Source organism: Bombina bombina, chromosome 1, assembly GCF_027579735.1.
Source record: "Bombina bombina isolate aBomBom1 chromosome 1, aBomBom1.pri, whole genome shotgun sequence".
Taxonomy (NCBI): Eukaryota; Metazoa; Chordata; class Amphibia; order Anura; family Bombinatoridae; genus Bombina; species Bombina bombina.
In genome coordinates, this window is record NC_069499.1 from 1,152,051,408 (window position 1) to 1,152,070,701 (window position 19,294).

General features: G+C 39.6%; 1 protein-coding gene across 1 annotated transcript; it reads left to right on the forward strand.

Annotated features, from left to right (window-relative positions):
* Window positions 1-657: 657 nt before the first annotated feature.
* Window positions 658-15,403, forward strand: RPL27 (ribosomal protein L27). Its single transcript, XM_053699578.1, has 5 exons — window positions 658-731; window positions 2,504-2,586; window positions 4,702-4,871; window positions 11,648-11,758; window positions 15,303-15,403. Exons 2-5 carry the CDS (start codon window positions 2,506-2,508, stop codon window positions 15,349-15,351), a joined length of 411 nt encoding a protein of 136 aa, XP_053555553.1. The 5' UTR covers window positions 658-731; window positions 2,504-2,505; the 3' UTR covers window positions 15,352-15,403.
* The last annotated feature ends 3,891 nt before the right edge of the window (window positions 15,404-19,294 follow it).

A 19,294-nucleotide genomic window follows, 5' to 3' on the forward strand; every position in this document is an offset into this window, starting at 1 on the left:
ACAGACAGGAAGGATTTTTGGCCTGGATCTTGCTTTACTTCATGCAGGATAGCATTTTGGCTATAATCATTATGGTATAGAGTAGCCTCTTTAACAGCTTTAGCAGGTACGTGCTTCTTTTTTACTTTCATTCAATGTTGTATTTATGCCTTATCAGTATTTGGTTCTGTTCCTTAATTAGACAGATAAAACACATATTACACTGCAGATATTAAATTGTGAAATTGATAATTATGAAAGTGATAATTATGCTTGATGTTTGGCATTATTTAGAATCTGAGATTTAGATTAATGATTTATTTGCCATGACAACGTAATGGTGCCTTTTTCACTAGGGGGTGGTTTTATGGTCTATTTAAACTGTGTGATTCACTTGTTTGACTGAGGAAGGGTAGAGTATCCACGAAACATTACACACATAAAAGCTACTACTTTAAAATGACCGGTAATTGCCACGCCCCCTTGACCACGCTCCTGACCACACCCCCACTGGCACCGCACCAGGTGGTCCCAGTTTCACCTATAAAAATTATGGTAAGCCTACGTATAGAGCACCACTAAGCACCAGTACCACTGGAGTGTGGACCTCCGAGTACTATAAAGTAGACACACGCACTGTAGTAAGAGTGTCTCTTAATTGAGCGGAAGTACGTCACACGGTAACGACGTGAAAGGTGAGCAGTGCAGCAAATACTTCCTTTCTTTTCGGGACGGCCATTGAGCTGGAGCGAGTGAGTGAACTTGGGGTCTGATTAAAATCGGTAGCCATCCACTGTAGGATTGCTAGCCAGCTTGAGTTTTAGTATTAGTCTGTTAAGGGCGCTATCGGATTCATGTGTCTTTACGATTATTTATGGCATAGTTTGTTTGCCTTTGGATTTTTCTAATGTGTGACGTTTCCTTGCTGTAGCAAATTAGGCCGAGGGTTTTGGAATAGAGTTTGCCTGGTGGTTAATGTACTCCTGAGTGATCATTATAGCAATAATTACAGCCACCCCTGTTAGTAATCTATGGGAAGTTAATGTTAATTCCGGTGTAGTTGAGATGCCAATTAGAATATGAAATGTGGTGCATTGTTAATACTTTGTAAATCTATAAACGTCTGTGGTAACTTAATTTGACGTTGCTGAGCCAATAACTCCTAATGCTTTAGGGGGATTGATCTTCATAGCATGACTTTTGAATGTTTACTAGGCTAAAGCAATTAAAGTTTGATACTCCCAAAGTATACTATTTCAAGCATGGTATATAGCTTGTGCAACTGAACACATTTTATTTATGATCTTGTCTTAAGCATTTACTTTTCTTGCATAATTTTTTTTTAATGATCTAGTCTCTATTGTTAAATTTTCGGTCCTTTAAAAAAATAGTGGGTTTTTCAATGGGTATGATATGTAATGAATAGTACCAACTAAGAATTGCATTCATGCACTTCCTATTTAATTTGTGACTTAAAGGACCAGTCAATACAGTCGATTTGCATAAACAAATGCATGATAAGACAATGCAATAGCACTTAGTCTGAACTTCAAATGAGTAGTAGATTTTTAAATTGCAAAGTTATGTCTATTTCCACTCCCCCTGTATCATGTGACAGTCATCAGCCAATCACAAATGCATATATGTATATGCAGTGAATTCTTGTACATGCTCAGTAGGAGTTGGTGACTCAAAAAGTGTAAATATAAAAAGACAGTACACATTTTGTTAAAGTAAATTGGAAAGTTGTTTAAAATTGCATGCTGTATCTGAATCTTGAAGTTTAATTTTGACTTGAGTGTCCCTTTAAAAAATGAGCTAAAGTTTTCTGAATGGCTTGTTAAAAGTTCTTGCAGCATGCCCCCTTTCCCTATACTTTGTATTGTCAATTTTAAATAGTTGCGCTATGACGTCATTATGCATGACGTCACCGCACGTAACGGGAAACCCTGGCGATGCCTGTCACTATGCAGGCCTTATCGCCGGGGTAGGAGCGGGTGGGAGCCCCCAGATTACCAAAAAGGTAGTTGAGTGCTAGCGACGGCTCTGAGCCATCGTTGGCACTCAAGGGGTTTTAAAGTGATATTGAACCCAGTTGTTTGCTTTCATAATTCAGAGAGAACATTCCATTTTAAGCAACTTTCTTATTTACGCCTGATGTCAATTTTCCTTCATTGTCTTGCTATCTTTATTTGAAAAAGCAAGAATGTAAGCTTACGAGCCAGCCCATTTTTGGTTCAGCGCCTAGGCTGCACTTGCTGATGGCTAAATGTAGCCACCAATCAGCCTGTGCTATCCAGGGTGCTTAAGAAATTTATAACAGGAGTAAATAAGAAAGTTGCTTAAAATTGCATGCTCTATCTGAATCATGAAAGAGAAAACTTGGGTTTAGTGTCTCTTTAATGTACCCTTGCATATGAACACTGTACACTCAGTTTGTAGCAGTGCAGGTGATTGTAGCTTTTAAAGGCAGTTCATCTGCACCTCATTTGTTAGGGGAAATAATGTTCTGTTTTCTTTGCAGCAATGGGCAAGTTTATGAAACCTGGAAAAGTTGTCCTTGTCCTAGCTGGACGTTATGCAGGTCGAAAGGCTGTCATTGTCAAGGTATGTACTTTGTATAGCAATATTCCTACTTACCCCTTTTAGTATTTTTTTTTTTTTTTTTTTTTTTTTTTGGTAAGTTCATGCCATATAGCAAATGAATGACTTAGACTTATAGAATAAAATTGCAAATTTAATGTTTTTGGGTTCTGCTAGATTTATTCAATGTAAAGGTGAATTCAGAGCAGTTGAAAGCTTAAAGTGAATGTAAAGTTTCATGAATGAGTTCCTGTTTTTTTTTTTTTTTTTTAAATTCTATTAAAAACTGGCACTTTCATTCATGAAACTTTACATTGCAGCGTTTTTATTTGGTGTTTTTTTTTTTTTTAAATAACTTCTTTAGCAAACCCAGAATGCGACTCTCCGCCTGCTGCTCCTCTAATTACCTCCTCAATGACAAAACCGACTTCTTCCAATCATGGCATGCACCCCAGAGTGTCCATCTCGTGAAGGCCAGGCTGTGATTGGAGGAAGCCAGTTTCATCATTGAAGTGCTAAGTATAGAGGAGTTTTGGGCAGAGAATCGCAGTCTGTTTGCTAAAGAAAAATGTAAGTTTTTTTTTTTTTTTTTTTTTTTTTTAAAAAACAACAAACGCTGTACTGTAAAAGTTTAATGAATGAAAGTGCCCCTTCTAATCATTTAAAAAAAAAAACGGGCAAAGATTCATGAAACTTTACATTCACTTTAAAGGGACATGATTTGGATAAAAGTTTTAAACAACTTTCCACTTCTATTCTCAAATTTCCTTCATTCTCTTGTTATCCTTTGCGTAAGGAACAGCATTGTACTACTGGCAGCTAGCTATACAAATTTAGTTTGCCATTCACAAGACGCCTTTTGCAGGCACCAATCAGCAGCTAGCTCCCACTAGTGTGGGATTTTTTTTATTTTTATTTTTTTACACAAGGGATACCAAAAGAACAAAGCCCATTTGGAAATGGAAGGGAATTTTAAGTGTCTTAAAATTACATGCTTTATCTGAATCATGCAAGTTTAGTTTTGACTTTTCTAATCCTTTAAATGTACATAAACTGTATTTGAAATGCACTGTTCCAGTTTTTCATAGGCCCATATCAGTTATTTACTGGCTGTTGCGTCAAATTATACATTGAGGTGGCAAGCTTTAAAAACTGTATGCAAGTATTTAAGTGGCTGTCATGTCAGTAAAATGACATGACTTGATTCTTTTATTGCTTCAGAGCTATTTAGTTTCTCCTAATGGATTAGGATGAATAGTCAAAGTATCACTCTGGACCTGCAGAGCGGAAAATGGGACTGAGCTTATCTCTTGTGCTAGTTGCACAGCTGGGTTGTGTGGCAAGCGTTACTGAATGGATCAGCATCTGTTTCCGCTAGGGACAGTACTCTGCAGGTTCCTAGCGATACTTTAAATATGGATTGAACACCTAGCTTTTGCAGCATTGCTAGTGATAAAATGGCATGCTGTAATGAATCAAAGCATGTCATTTCATCACTAATGGTCCTTCTAAAGCTGTAGTTTTAACAATTATACCTCAAGAGTCTGTGCAGCTATGCAATCTGTCATGTTTGCTGCCACAAGAGAATCAGGCAGTTAATTGTGGGCAGTATGGTAAGTAGCTGGGCACATTGTTTAGAGTGCTAGCCGTTTGTCAAACAGTATCCTACCAGGCGTCTAGTTTGTCAGGTAACTGGAATCATTTTACCTTAAAGGAGCATGAGTTCTTTTCTTTTTTTTTTTTTTTTTTTTTCTTGATTCAAACAGAGCATACATTTTTAAACAGCTTTTCAATGTACTATTAAGTTTGCTTCATTTTCTTGGTATCCTTTGAAGGAGCAGCTAGCTGAAAATCTTGGTAGATCGATGACAAGATGCATATGTGCAGCTAGTTCCCACCACCTGAGTCTTCCTAGGTATGTTTCAACAAAGGATACCAAACTAACTAAGCAACTTAGATAGAAGTAAATTAGAAAGTTGGAATAAAAATTAGGTTGTGTCCCTTATTACACATGGATACATCTTCAAAATTAAGACATTACTTTATTAAACCAGTAATCTGATTTTTATTTATTTTTTTATAGCAAAACTTTTTGATTATATCCAGATTGTTTCACAGCCGGTCTTTTGCCTCTTTCAGAATGTAGATGATGGCACCTCAGATCGGCAGTACAGCCATGCCCTTGTAGCTGGCATAGATCGCTATCCCCGCAAGGTGACTGCCACTATGGGCAAGAAGAGGATTGCCAAGCGATCAAAGATCAAGTCCTTTGTGAAGGTGTATAACTACAACCATCTCATGCCAACCAGGTTGGTAGTTGTATTACATTAATATCAACTGATAACCCATGGACATACACATTTTTACATTACGTTCTTAGGTTTTTAAACATTTTTTTTTAACTATATATAGTAAACAATTTACAATAGCTTTTTTATCCTCTCAATGTAACTGAAAATTGCAGGCTTTTCAGTTTCACTTGAGTATTGAGTTTTCTCGACTTAACAAGCATAGTGTTATTTGTTTATCTGTCTGCATATCAGGCAAATATTTGCCTTGGATACTTCATTTTATTTAATAGTGTTTATGTCCCTGTAAGACATTGTAACGTACTCAATGTATAGGGGGATTTTTTTTGGGAGGGGGGGTTGGGATTCTAGAGCTGTAGCATGCATGGGCAAAGCTAAACGCTTGTAAAAGCATCTGTTTTTCCCCATTATATTACATGGGCTTTAGACAAGGGAGCCACAGCTCTTCTATTGTTTTGGAGAGATCTATAATGTTGCTACACAAAACCATTAGCTGACTCCTCCATATTCAGTGACTACTGCATTTCAAATATTCTCTGCATCTGCCTTAACTGTTTCCCAGAATACTCTATTGCCAGTGTGACTGAACTGTAGGATTCTTGGTCTATCCTGTAATCGGCCACTTTAAATTTTACAAAGGTGAAATAGACAATATTTTATGTATACTCAAGGATTATGGTTTGAAAGACTGTTAAAACAAATCTACTGGAGATGTTTTCTTTATATTTAGGGAGAAAAAAAGTTTAGCATGCTTTTATACATGTAAATTGACTTTTTACTGCATAGCCCGTAGTGATCCCAGGCCATCTTTTTGTTAGAAGTATGATTTTCTTTTTAATGACACAAGTCCACGGATCATCTTAATTACTAATGGGATATTCACCTCCTGGTCAGCAGGAGGCGGCAAAGAGCACCCCAGCATAGCTGTTAAATATTACCTCCCTTCACTCCCAACCAAGTCATTCTCTTTGCTTAGGTTAGTGATAGGAAGTGGTAAAGTGAGGTGTTTAAAAATAAACTCTTGATTGAAGAATCTTTATAAGTGTTGCAAAGTTGAGCTGCTTTGTCCTAGGGTGTAGCGGTAGTCCACATCAGTCTCTTCAGTAGGGCAGTGGTGGCTTTTGAGCAATGAGAACTGGTGGGACATTATTCTCACTGTGCCTCTCATAATGTTTATTCTGCCCTAATTGTAAAGATCTGAGGGGAAATACTCAGTCTCTTTTATTGCACATGCCTATGTGAGGGGAAAGGACATTTCAAGCCGGGTGAGATGCCTTGCTGTCGGGCATTAGTCAGGTAGGTGCTTACTTTATTTATTTTGAAAAGTGAGCACTATTACTTCAAGGAAAAGGCTTTTAAGCTTTATTATATTTATTGAGACATTATCCTTTCTAAAGAAGGGGATTCCATGTTTAGACAGCATAGCAGGCACTGGGGCTTAAACTGCTGCGTAATATAATTCTATTTTGGCAGTTTTACAATGCCGACCAGGAGATTAAGAGACGCCCACGAGGGGCGGGGCTAAGTGACGTACTTCTCACATTGCATGCCGACTAGACACTCTTGTTTTCATGCTAGACAAGCGTTTCTAGAAGCGGTTTATCGCATGTCGTTTCCTGCTTCTATATGGATCATCTCCTTGCTAGAGGGGGGGGCGTTTGTCCTGGTGTTGTGGGGCAGGTAGGTACCTCAGCAGACCGCTGAGGTGTAGATGTGTTTGAAAGTTTTTGTTTAATTATAGTTTTGACTGCATTCTACAGTGTATAGTAAATTATGTTTAAAAATTTAAGTGACTAATGTTTTGTTTTTTTGTTTTTTTTTTTTGGTCAAGCTTAACCCTTTCGTGACAGGGTTAAAGTGTCTACATCGGAACACCTGTTCCGATGTAGACAAATTGAAACTACGCGATTGTGCATACGATCGTGAGATTTCAATTATTGGATCGCATCTGGGGGGCGTCCCTACAACCCTAGGAACGCCCTCCAGACCGCGATCAAGTCCTTGAAGCGCAGAAGGCTTCAGGACAGCCGCTTGTTATGACGTTCTATTCCGTCATAACGGCTTTAAAGCCCAGTGTAAATATGACGGAATATAACGGCGTTAAAAGGTTAATTTTCATATTTTTATTTTTTGCTATTAGTTCTATTCATTAAGTATAAGAATGGACCAAGAGGCCTTGCAAAATGTCACCTGAGCCTTATGTTTTGATGCCAATGTGGCACCACCAATCCCCTTTTTGTTCCTCTTGTATTGAGAGGACTAAGTTACAGGGATAAAATGTTTCCTGAGCCAACATTTTCTGAGGATGCTGGTCAGGATTCTAACGACAATGCACAATATACGTTTTACAGCCCTCACATGCCGTGCCCTTCGTTTCCTCTATGGCCCCAGTTGGGGTTACTTTAAAAGACATTGCTTCTCTCATGTCTTCTGCGGTTTCAGATGCATTGTCTGCCTTTCCTATGTTACAAGGAAAGCGTAAGAGGAAAACCAGACATTCAGTAAGCAAGGTTTCTGATGCAGTTATTCCTATTGCGGATGCACCCTCACAGAAGCCTGAGGGGGATACCGTAGTAGCATCTGAAGGTGAAAGTTCAGATTCTGACAGTGTGATTCCTATTGCTGTTACTGAAGTGGTTTCTTTCAGGTTCAAGCTAGAGCACCTCAGTCTCCTGCTTAAGGAGGTTTTAGCTACATTAGACAGATTCCACAGTCGCTGCTATTCCCAAAAATTCCAGTAAGCTAAACAAATATATTGAGGTACCTTTCTCAATAGAGGTGTTTCTGGTTCCAGACCGAGCTTCTGAGATTATTACTAAGGAGTGGGAGAGACCGGGTATCCCTTTTTCTCCATTTGCTATATTTAAGAAGATGCTTCCCATAGCCAACTCTATTAGGGAGGCTTGGCAAACAGTCCCCAAGGTGGAAGGAGCAGTCTACACTTTCGCTGAGAGAACTACTATACCCATAGAGGATAGTTGTATCTTTAAAGATCCTATGGACAAGAAATTGGAGAGGTTAATCAAAAAGATGTATGTGCACCAGGGCTTACAATGGCAGCCAGTGGTGTGCATTGCTACCGTCACTAGCTGACTATCAAGACAGATTCCTGGATGAAATCTAGGATAGGATTAAGGCCCTTAAATTGGCTAATTCCTTTATTACAGATGCTTCCCTCCAAGTTATCAAACTGGGAGCAAAGATTTCAGGTTTCTCTATTCTAGCTCACAGAGCCTTATGGTTGAAACCTTGGTCGGCGGATATCTCTTCAAAATCTAAGCTTTTAGCGATTCCTTACAAGGGGAAGACCTTGTTTGGACCTGGCTTGGCAGAAATTTCTGACATTACGGAAGGTAAGGGTTACCTTATTCCTCAGGACAGGAGGAACAAGCAAAAGGGAAGACAGAGCAATTTTCGCTCATTTCTAAATTTCAAGGGAAATTCTTCCTCTTCTGCCCCCAAGCAGCAACAGTCTAAACCTTCCTGGAGACCCAATCAGTCTTGGAATAAGGGAAAACAATCCAAGAAGCCCACCATTGAACCAAAATCGGCATGAAGGGTTGGCCCCCGATCCGGGACCAGATCATATAGGGGGCAGACTTTCCTTCACTCAGTTCAAAAGCTCTCCTCCCAGAGGCAGGTTTCAAGATTATCTGTAGACAAGACAAAGAGGCGTTCTTACGCTGTGTAAAAGACCTTTCCGACCTGGGAGTGATAGTTTCTGTTCCAATACAGGGTCTGGGTTTTTATTCCAATCTGGTTGTGGTTCCCAAAAAAACAGGGAACCTTCCGACAAATTTTAGAACTCAAGAGTCTAAACAAATTCCTCAGAGTACCGTCCAAGATGGAATCTATTTGTTCCATTCTTCCGTTGATCCAAGAGTGTCAATTTATAACAGTGGATTTAAAGGACGCGTACCTGCATGTTCCCAATCACAAGAATCCCAAGTTCCTAAGGTTCGCCTTTCTGGACAAACGCTTCCAGTTCGTGGCTCTTCCTTTCGGTCTTGCCACAGCTCCCAGAATTTTCACAAAGGTTCTGGGATCACTGTTGGAGGTGCTTCGGTTACAGGGCATTGCAGTGGTTCCCTATCTGGACGACATCCTAGTCCAGACACCATCCTTACAACAATCAAGATCCCACAGTCATGGTGTTATCCTTCCTGCAATCTCACGGGTGGAAGGTAAATTTGGAAAATAGTTCCTTAGTCCTAAACTCAAGGGTAACTTTCTTGGGAACCATAATAGATTCCCCATCAATGAAGATTTTTCTGACTGAGGTCAGGAAATGAGATTATCGATACCTGTCTAGTCCTTCAGTCCACTTCTCGGCCATCAGTGGCTCAGTGCATGGAGGTAATCTGGCTGATGGTAGCGGCAATGGACATCATCCCGTTTGCTCGGTTCCATCTCAGACCTCTGCACTTAAGCATGCTCAGGCAATGGAACGGAGATTATGCGGATTTGTCTCCTCTAATACTAGAGCAGGAGACAAGGGATTCTCTTCAATGGTGATTGTCTCTGGATCATCTCTCCCAGGGAACCTGCTTTCGCAAACAATCTTGTGTGATTGTGACAGCAGACACCAGCATTCTAGGGTGGGGAGCAGTCTGTGGCACTCTAAAGGCTCGGAGTTTAGACTCAGTCTGTTCTTCCTATAAACATTCTGGAGCTGAGAGCGATCTTCAATGCTCGCTTGGCCTCTGTCCAGTTTATCAGGTTCCAGTCGGACAACATAACTTCAGTGGCTTACATCAATCGGGAACAAGGAGTTCCTTGGCGATGACAAAGGTAACCAAAATAATTCACTGGGCGGAGGCCCATTCCTGCTTCTTGTCGGCAAGCCTCATCCCAGGGGTGGACAACTGGGAGGCGGACTTCCTGAGCAGGCAGACCTTTCATCCGGGGGTGTGGGAACTCCATCCGCAAGTGTTCTCCAGCCTGATTCTCAAGTGGGGTCAGCCGGAATTAGATCTCATGGCATCTCGACAAAATGCCACGCTCCCGAGATACGGATCGAGGTCCAGGGACCCCCAGGTGGAAATGATAGATGCTCTGGCAGTTCCTTGGACCTTCAGTCTAGCATACCTATTTCCTCAGTTTGTTCTCCTTCCTCGGGTCATTGAATCAAGCAGGTGAGGGCATCAGTGATCCTCATTGCACCGGCTTGGCCTCGCAGGATTTGGTATGCAGATCTGGTGGAGATGTCATCTCTGCCACCTTGGAGTCTTCTGTTAAGGAAGGACCTCCTAATTCAAGGGCCCTTCCTTCACCCAAATCTAGTTTCTCTGAAGCTGCCTGCTTGGAGATTAAACGCTTAATTTTATCCCAGTGGGAATTTTCTGAATCGCTCATTGAGACCATGATTCAGGCTCATAAGCCTGTAACTAGGATTTACCATAAGATATGGCATAAATATTTCTATTGGTGTGAGTCCAAAGGCTACTCATGGAGTAGTTAGGATTCCTAGAATTTTATCCTCCAGGAGGGTTTTGAGAGAGGATTATCGACAAGTTCCCTAAGGGGGCAAATCTCTGCTTTATCTAGTTTGTTACACAAACGTCTGGCAGATGTTCCAGATGTACAATCTTTTTGTCAGGACTTGGTCAGAATCAGGCCTGTGTTCAAACCAGTTACTCCTCCCTGGAGTCTTAATTTAGTTAAGGTTTTTCAGGGGACTTCGTTTGAGCCTATGCATTCCTTGGATTTGAAGTTATCTTGGAAAGTTTTGTTTCTTGTTGCTGTTTAATCTGCTTGCAGAGTATCAGAGCTTTCGGCTTTGCAGTATGAATCCCCCTTTTTCCATTCAGATAAGGTAGTTCTATGTACTAAACTGTGTTTTCTTCCTAAAGTTGTTTCTGATCGGAACATTAATCAAGAGTTTGTTGTTCCTTCCTTGTGTCCTAATCCTTCTCAGAAGGAAAGGCTTCTCCATAATTTGGACGTGGTTCCTGCCTTAAAATTTTATCTGCAGGCGACTAAGGATTTTCGACAGTCTTCTGCCTTGTTTGTGGTTTTCTCGGGAAAACTTAAGGGTCAGAAAGCTACGGCTACTTTTTGGCTGAAAAGTATCATGTTTAGCATATGAGACTGCTGGACAGCAGCCTCCAGAGTTACGGCTCATTCCACAAGGGCTGTTGCTTCCTCATGGGCATTCAAAAATGAAGCTTCAGTGGAACAGATTTGCAAGGCTGCAACTTGGTCCTCTCCACTTTTTCAAAATTCTACAAATTTGACACCTTTGCCTCAGCTGAGGCCACTTTTGGGAGATAGGTTCTTCAAGCAGTGGTGCCTTCCGTTTATGTTCTGTGTCTTGTCCCTCCCGTATCATCTGTGTACTCTAGCTTGGGTATTTGTTCCCATTAGTAATTAAGATGATCCATGGACTCATCGTGTCATTAAAAAGAAAACAATGTATGTTTACCTGATTTCTTTTTTTGACACGATGAGTCCAGGGCCCATCCTGTCTTTTGTATAAGACAGGTTGTTGGTTATTATAAACTTCAGACACCTCTGCACCTTGTTACTTCCTTTCTCTCCTTTACTTCGGTCGAATGACTGGGTTGGGAGTGAAGGGAGGTGATATCCAACGGCTCTGCTGTGGTGCTCTTTGCCGCCTCCTGCTGACCAAGAGGGGGATTTCCCTTTAGTAATTAAGATGATCTGTGGACTCATCGCGTCAAAAAATAAATACATTTATCAGGTAAGAATACATTTTGGGCTGTTTTTTCACATGGTTTTTAGAGATGCACATAAATTGTGTACATTTATTTCAGATACTCGGTTGATATCCCTCTTGACAAGGCTGTGGTGAACAAGGATGTGTTTAGAGACCCAGCTCTGAAACGCAAAGCCCGGCGTGAGGCCAAAATAAAATTTGAGGAGAGGTTGGTATACAAAATGTGCTTAGTTTGTGGTTACTTTTGTATGGGGGGGGGGTGCAAATTTGGTATTTAATATATGAAAGTGTGCCTTTAGTAAAAAAAAAAAAAAATATGAAAGCGTAAAAAACATTATCGGCAAACTTGTTTTCTTGCAACATAAGCACTTAAAAATTCTGAGTAGCCATGGCCTTTAAGAGCTGACCTTGCATAGCTTAAGTTCTACTGTCACACGTTAAGCATGGGCAACCTCGACAAAGGAAAAGCTACTACTTTGCCTTCCTGTAAAGGCCACAGGACACTTGATGAGGGACACTGACAGAAAGAAATAACCCCTTCACAAATTATAGTGAATGTAAAGTTTTATCAAGTAGTTTTCGGTTTTTAAAAATACTATTAAAAAGAGGGGCACTTTCATTGATGAAACTTTACATTGCACCATATTTGTAGAAATACTTACCTAGTCATCTTGAAAGCCGCTCCATCACTTTGCCAGCCTGTCACAAGACTCTTCCTTAGTCAGCAATGACTATTCCGGCCTTCCTCCAATCACGGCTTTCCCCCGGGGAAGCATTGCCTAAAGCAACCCAGTTATTGGAGGAAGGCCCGGAATATCACTACTTGAAACAATTTTTTTTTTTTTTTTTTAAAGATTACAATGAGTTTTATATGCCTTAATGATAGTGACTTAGTTTTCTGAAGTTGCTAGATCTGTAACAATTTAAAAAATGTATTTTAAAATGTAAGTTTATTTTGGGTACAGTGATCTAAACATCCACATTTTCCCTTGCATAAGAGGTTGTTGCCTTTGAAACAACTATCCAGTTTACTTGTAATTTAATTTTTGTTCTCTTCACTGAAAAGCATACCCTAACTAGGATCAGAAACAACAGTGCAGTACTGGACACTATCTGCTGATTGGTTGCTCCACATGTGTGCCTCTTGTTTTCAGCTAGCTCCCAGTAGTTCAATACTGCTAATTCAAGAGAATGAAACAAATTTGATAATGGTAGTAAATTGGAAAAGTTGTTTAAAATCGCATTCTCTATATGAATCGTGAGAAAAAATGTTTAATGTCTCTTTAAATTGCCCTAATTAGAATGTTGTGCTCTTCAAAATTTTAACCCCATATTGCCTATTGGACGTAGGCACTACGTCACTGGGTACTTTGCTCAGTGTACCTTAGTGATTTAGTACCAAAAACCAACCTTCTACCTAATGCTGTGGTCCTTGCTGTCAGCTTTGACAGCTAAGACTGCAGCCAAAGGCAGAAAGCATCTGCCTTCATATATGGTAGCGCTGATTGTACTCCCTTTACCATATGAAGGCAGATAGCTGATGCAGACAGTGACACACTGGGGGAACTAAACTAAGTAAAATCAAACCTCAAATGTGTAATATGAAGCATCAAATGTATAGATCATAATAAACTGGCTGCCCATGCTGCAGTGATCTAAAAGTACAGCAAAACCATTACTGCAAGCTTTTCTCCATACCGCTGAAGCCAATACAGTTGACCAGAGATAGATATATGAATACCCAAAAACTCCACTCGCCCACCCGGGCGAGTAAATGACAAAACATACCAGCCCGCAAGAAACTTTAGTCGCCCGTGTGTATATATCTTATGTAAAAAGGCAATATAAATAGTGTTCTTGTAATCCCATCCAACAAAGCGTTGCAGACAAAGGTCCCAATTTGAATGCCCTGCAAGCTGCTTAATATTTGGGACTTAGAAAAATATTTTCTAAAGTTGAAGCCTTTTTATTATCACCAGGTAGAAAAAACAGATAATCTTTGTAATACTGTATGTACGTCTTGACTTATTTCCCCCCTAAGGAAAAAAAGATATAATTGAGCTTTTTTTTTTTTTTACTTCAGCATATGTGGGGGGTTATGATTGACTAAGTATATTTAATGCTGCCACCCTTCACACTATAGCGCTGTGAGCGGTACTGCATTTATCTGGACAATGAACAGTGACATAACAAGCATTCAAAAAAAAAAAATTTCCCCTTTCTGCCCAGCTGCCTTTCAACTACTAGCGCGACTGTCAGTGCTGCGCTAGCAGATTTGACTAGGTGCATGGAGATGGTATGTTCTCTACTAATTGGATTGGTAGTCCGTTTTTGGAGCATTAGCATCCAGAAAAATTGTGCACTGCTCTATATTATGGTAGGCAGCTTGATCGTGTACATTGTGCTGAAGTACTGCAGAGGACCCCGGAGTAGTGAGCAAGCTGCCTACCATAACTATATAGTCACTTTAATACACAGAGAAGAAACACTCACTGCTCTAGCAGGATGTCTTCCCGTGCAGAGAACTTTAGGGATGGGAAGTAGCAACTGACAAGGAATAGACCAAGAGCCATGGAGATAAGGGGAGGTCTTTGAATGCATTTAACAGAAAGAACCTCCCCTTTCTACCCTCCTTTCCCGTGTGTGCATATGTGAAAGGCAATTTGACATTTTTTATTATTGCTTCTTATATCCCACTTTAAATGTCAGGTCGCCGCTCAGGCTGGTAACTTAAAAATTTTACTTGCCCGCAAGAAATTTAGGTCGCCATTGGCGACCGGGCTATTCATATGCCCTGTATACACATATATACACTCAATGCTCATTTATACAATTTATACTTTTCACTTCATAGAAAGCCATTACACACCTGATTACATTTAAAAAAAAAATTGTTAATCTATGTAATGACAAGTGAGAAAATGCCTGATGTGTACGTTGTGCTTCTGGTTGCTTCAAGCCATTATAGTGGAGAAATGACATGCTCTATTCCCTGTAGTACTGTGTGTTTAAGCACTGCCAATGGGCTAAATACAAAAGTGCCGCTTGAGACCTGCAGAGGCACTGCTGGTTCTGAGCAGAACTCTGCACTGATCTAATCGGCAGTGCTAGTTGCATGACTTAGATGCGCAACTAGCACTGCTAATTGGACCAATGTGTTTTCACTTTGGTCTTGAGTGGCACTTGTGTTTAACCCCTTTTGCAGGGGTTAAACTTACAGTACTGCATGTGTAGTCTTGACATATAACATGCTCTAACAGATAAGGGCATGTCATTTTTCAGCTATAATGGCCCTTTATTGGTAGCATTTCCATGCACTGCTGCTTTAGCAATGCCAAACTAGTAAGATTTTTAAAATTGCACAAGATTTGAGCCATTTTAAAGGTAATTTAAGTTTCTCAAATGTAGAATTTTTAGTACCCTTGAATCATTTTGCAGATACTTCAAATGTGAAGTCAGTCATTGAATTTGTTTAACTTAATAAATAGAACCAATAAGTGATGCTTTATACTGCAAAAAATAAATGAATAATGTAATTTTGGGACTGTATTGCAGAGTATGTCATTGGGGTTTGTCTAAAAAAAAAAGCAAGATTGTGATCAATTACCATCTGTGAAAACTGGCTGATATTTTTAGTTTCGGTGATTGCAATCCTGAAATGTTTGTTTTTGGTTTTTTTGTCAGTTTGTGCTCATTGTCAAGCTTGCTAGCATGCTTTATCAGATTTATTTAATTTATTTTTTCTTTTACAGGTACAAAACAGGAAGAAATAAATGGTTCTTCCAGAAGCTGCGATTCTAAATCTGTATAATTGTGGTTGTACAAATAATAAAAAAATAAATTTGTTCCAAAAGTTTCTTTTTTATTTAACAGCCTTACTAAAAACTGTATATACATTTTCTAAATGGCTTGAGTGAAAGTGTAAAATCTGTTAGTTGAATAAACTACTGGTTCATAACAATTTTATTATACAGTCATGTATGTGTACTTTGACTTTACGTAACCATTGTCTAGAAGGCATGGGGTGGAAAAACACTTAACCCCTTGTGCCATTTGGACATAGGTACTATATCACACAGTACTTTGCCCAGCACACTGACTTAATACCTTTATACAACAGAGGCGCCTGTTGGCAGTCACTACTCAACTTGGACAGCACAAGCTGCAACCAGGTAGCAGAAAATCTGCCTTTATATGCTCCCTTACCATATGAGTGACACTGTTACTCATCTGTTGGTGGCAAATGGGCAGGGGAGGGGGGGGTTCCCTACACTGCATAAATGTTATGGAGGGATGTGTCCCTACCTTATGGAACAATATCGGGGGCTCCCTAAACAGAAAAATAAATGCAATTGGTAATACAATGCAAACTAATAAATTTGTTTCTGGTAGACAGGCTGCTAACTGGTTAACTTCTTCATTGCTGGGAAATGTCAGAAATGTGGCGCGCAACTGCAGTAAGCGGCAATTTTTTTTTTCTTTAATTGTATTTAAGGGTCAAATAGCGGCACATATGCCAAAATGGACCTTTATCAATACCTTTACGTTGTCTACTTAAATTTTTTTATATGTATACAAAACAAAAAGGAAATTTTCTGTCTCAAATCTAACAGTCCATTTGTGTAGATAATAATCTTATGTTAAACCCCTAGTAGCGATCGCCCATAGCACTTCCTTATCCACATACACAAAAGTATAGAAAGACAGTCCCAAAATAAGGTATATCAGATGTTCACAGGTTGCCTCCTATTAATCAATTAAATTCAATTCATATAGCAGTTATGGGTCTTATAAACATAACGCTTCCATAGCCAATTTTTGTAGTGTATACCGCTGTGCGGTTATGCCCACTTACCACTGCTATAGAGGAGGTACTCCAGTTGTCACAAATCCGTCCAGATACTCGCAGACTGAAGGCCCTCTCTCAGCCCGGCAGTCTTGCCTCTGCGATCTCCGTTGTGAAAGACGCTGTAGTTGCGTCTGTGCGTGTGTGGCGTGCCACGTGTCGATGGTCGTCCAATGGAATGAATTAGATTCCTCAACTGGGATGTAGATGTCCTGCGATCATCCAATAGGAAGTCTAGCTGTCCACGCTGACTAGGGGTATCGTATGGAGCATACAAAACCACTGAGCACCAATGCTAATCCTGATATAAGTAGTTAAATACCAAAAAACGAAGTTGAAGCAAATGGTGCCAATAGCGGTAAAAAGTTGATTTTTATTTGTGCAGTCACACAATTAAAACATGGGGATAATGCAAAAATAGAACAAATTAAGCAACAAATATAGGCATGAAAAAGGTTGCTGACATGTTTCGGCACACGGCCGTAATCAGCTAAAGAGTACACCTGTTAGCAACTTTATGTACCCTACCTCTTCTTATTGGTTAAAAAAAGCATGCTCAAATTAACTCTTTGCTGTAACAAATTGGTGAATCCAATCTTGGATCTAAGGGAATATCCTTATTTAGTAAGTTGCTAATGTTCAAACATGATCTAATATAACACTGCCAATTCCCTATACTAAAATATTATAACCAATAGATAGAAAACAGTAGTTGACTTGATAATTTGTAGATACCAGTCTTGGATTTATTGAATTATATATATCAAAATGCATATAAAAATCATCTAGAAAAATATGGTATAGGGAGATACAGAAATAGGGAATCTTAGAAAATTAAAATGAACCCTTTGAAAGGATCACTTAACTTAAGACATAAGTATATGATGGAAGATAAACTAAATCTATCTCTCATGGTTTACAACTAAAGATTAGGTTGAACTAATCATTAGGTAGGTGTGTTTTATCAAAAAAAATTCTTGAATAAATAAAAAAGATATTACTTCCAATAATTAATTAAATCATATTCAGCATTCATACCTTGGGGAACCCTTGTCCCAAGTTTAAAAATCCAAAACATCTCCCTCTTGCCCAGCATTTTGTCCCTATCACCTCCCCTTGGAGGTGTATTCACCTTTTCTATGGCTTGCCAGCGAAAGGTAGATAGGGATTTATTATGTTCTTTAGCAAAATGCTGGACAAGAGGGGTGGTGGCTGTGCCTGAACTAATGATAGATAGGTGATTTCTCATCCTTTACGTGTTTACGTCATTTGAGGTGAGACCTACGTATTGGATGGAACATTCAATACATGTGATAACATAAATCACATAAGGGGTAGTACAGTTAAGGCAGGATTCTATCTGGAATCTCTCACCTGTGCTCATAGACTGAAAACTGTCAGTAAAGAGAGCAAATTCGCAAGGTCTGCAAGATCTCTTGCCACACCTGAACATTCCCTTATTTTGTAACCATGTACTCTTGGATTTGTTCTTAGAAATACAGGAAGGAGACAGAATATTCCCCAAAGTCCTACACTTTCTGTAAGAGCATTTCAAACCTATGTCTACACATTCTGTTAGACAATCATCAGCAGCCAGTAATTTAAAATGTTTCTTTACAATTCTACATATATCACCATATTGGGCACTGTATTCAGTGACAAAGTATGACCCTTTTGCCTTAGATGTTTTAGCACTATCTTGTTGCTCAATAGTTTATTCCTGTCTAGTCTGGCTACTTGATATTCTGCTCTATCAAGAACTTTATCTGAGTATCCTCTCTCCTTTAAACGCTTTCTTAGTTCAATGCTTTGCCTGATAAAAGCTGCCTCCTCTGTACAGTTCCTCTTAAGTCTTACGAACTGTCCCTTTGCTACCGCAAAAGGAACATGTGGTGGGTGGCAGCTTTTAGCATGCAGCAGTGTGTTACGTGTGATTGGTTTACGATGTGTCACATATTATTGAACCATCATTGTTGCCTCCTTAATATTAAGGTCCAAAAAGGAAATATTGTCAGTGTTGTGTTCAAAGGTGAATTTTAAACCCAAATCCTTATCGTTAATCTTAGTGACAAAGCTCTCAAGTTCTCTTTCAGTACCTTTCCATATTAGGTCATCTATGTATCTCCTGTAAAACACAACATTGGCCTTAAATGTATTCTGATCTCCAAAGATGTGGGACAGCTCCCACCATCCCATATAGAGATTGACGCAAATTTAGCGCCCATTGCTGTCCCACACCTCCTGGAGATATACAACTACTTCAAGTTTGAAGAGAAATTCTGTCAGGAGATACATAGTGACCCTCTTAAATCCAATAAGTTCCTCAGAAAAATCAGTGAAGTTGTTCAAAAAGTAAATAATGGCCTCAACGCCCTTTTCGTGTGGAATTGAAGAGTAAAGTGAGGTTACATCTATTGTTACCCATCTATATGTACCTTTCACCCACTTCTCACTTTCGAGTAAGTTGATGGCATGCTTAGTGTCTTTCAGATAGCTATGTAGTTGAAGAACCAAAGGGTTCAAAATCGCATCAATCCACTCTGAAAGGTGCTCAGATATAGAGCCAATTCCGCTTATGATAGGACGACCTTTTACATCCTCCAAGCTCTTATGTACTTTTGGTAGATGGTGGAAGATGGGCACAACGGGGCATTTAACAAATAGATATTCCCCCGTAGATTCATCAATGTGCCCATCCTCCAATCCATCATCCAAAATTTCCTTAAGGACACCCTGATACATATGAGTTGGATCTCCTCGTAGAGGAACGTAGTTGTTGGTATCTTGTAGCTGGCGTAAGGCCTCTGATGTAATCTGTTTTGTCCATTATTACTATGGAACCTCCTTTGTCTGCCTTACGAATAGTAATATCATCCATTAGTTTTAACTCATTTAGAG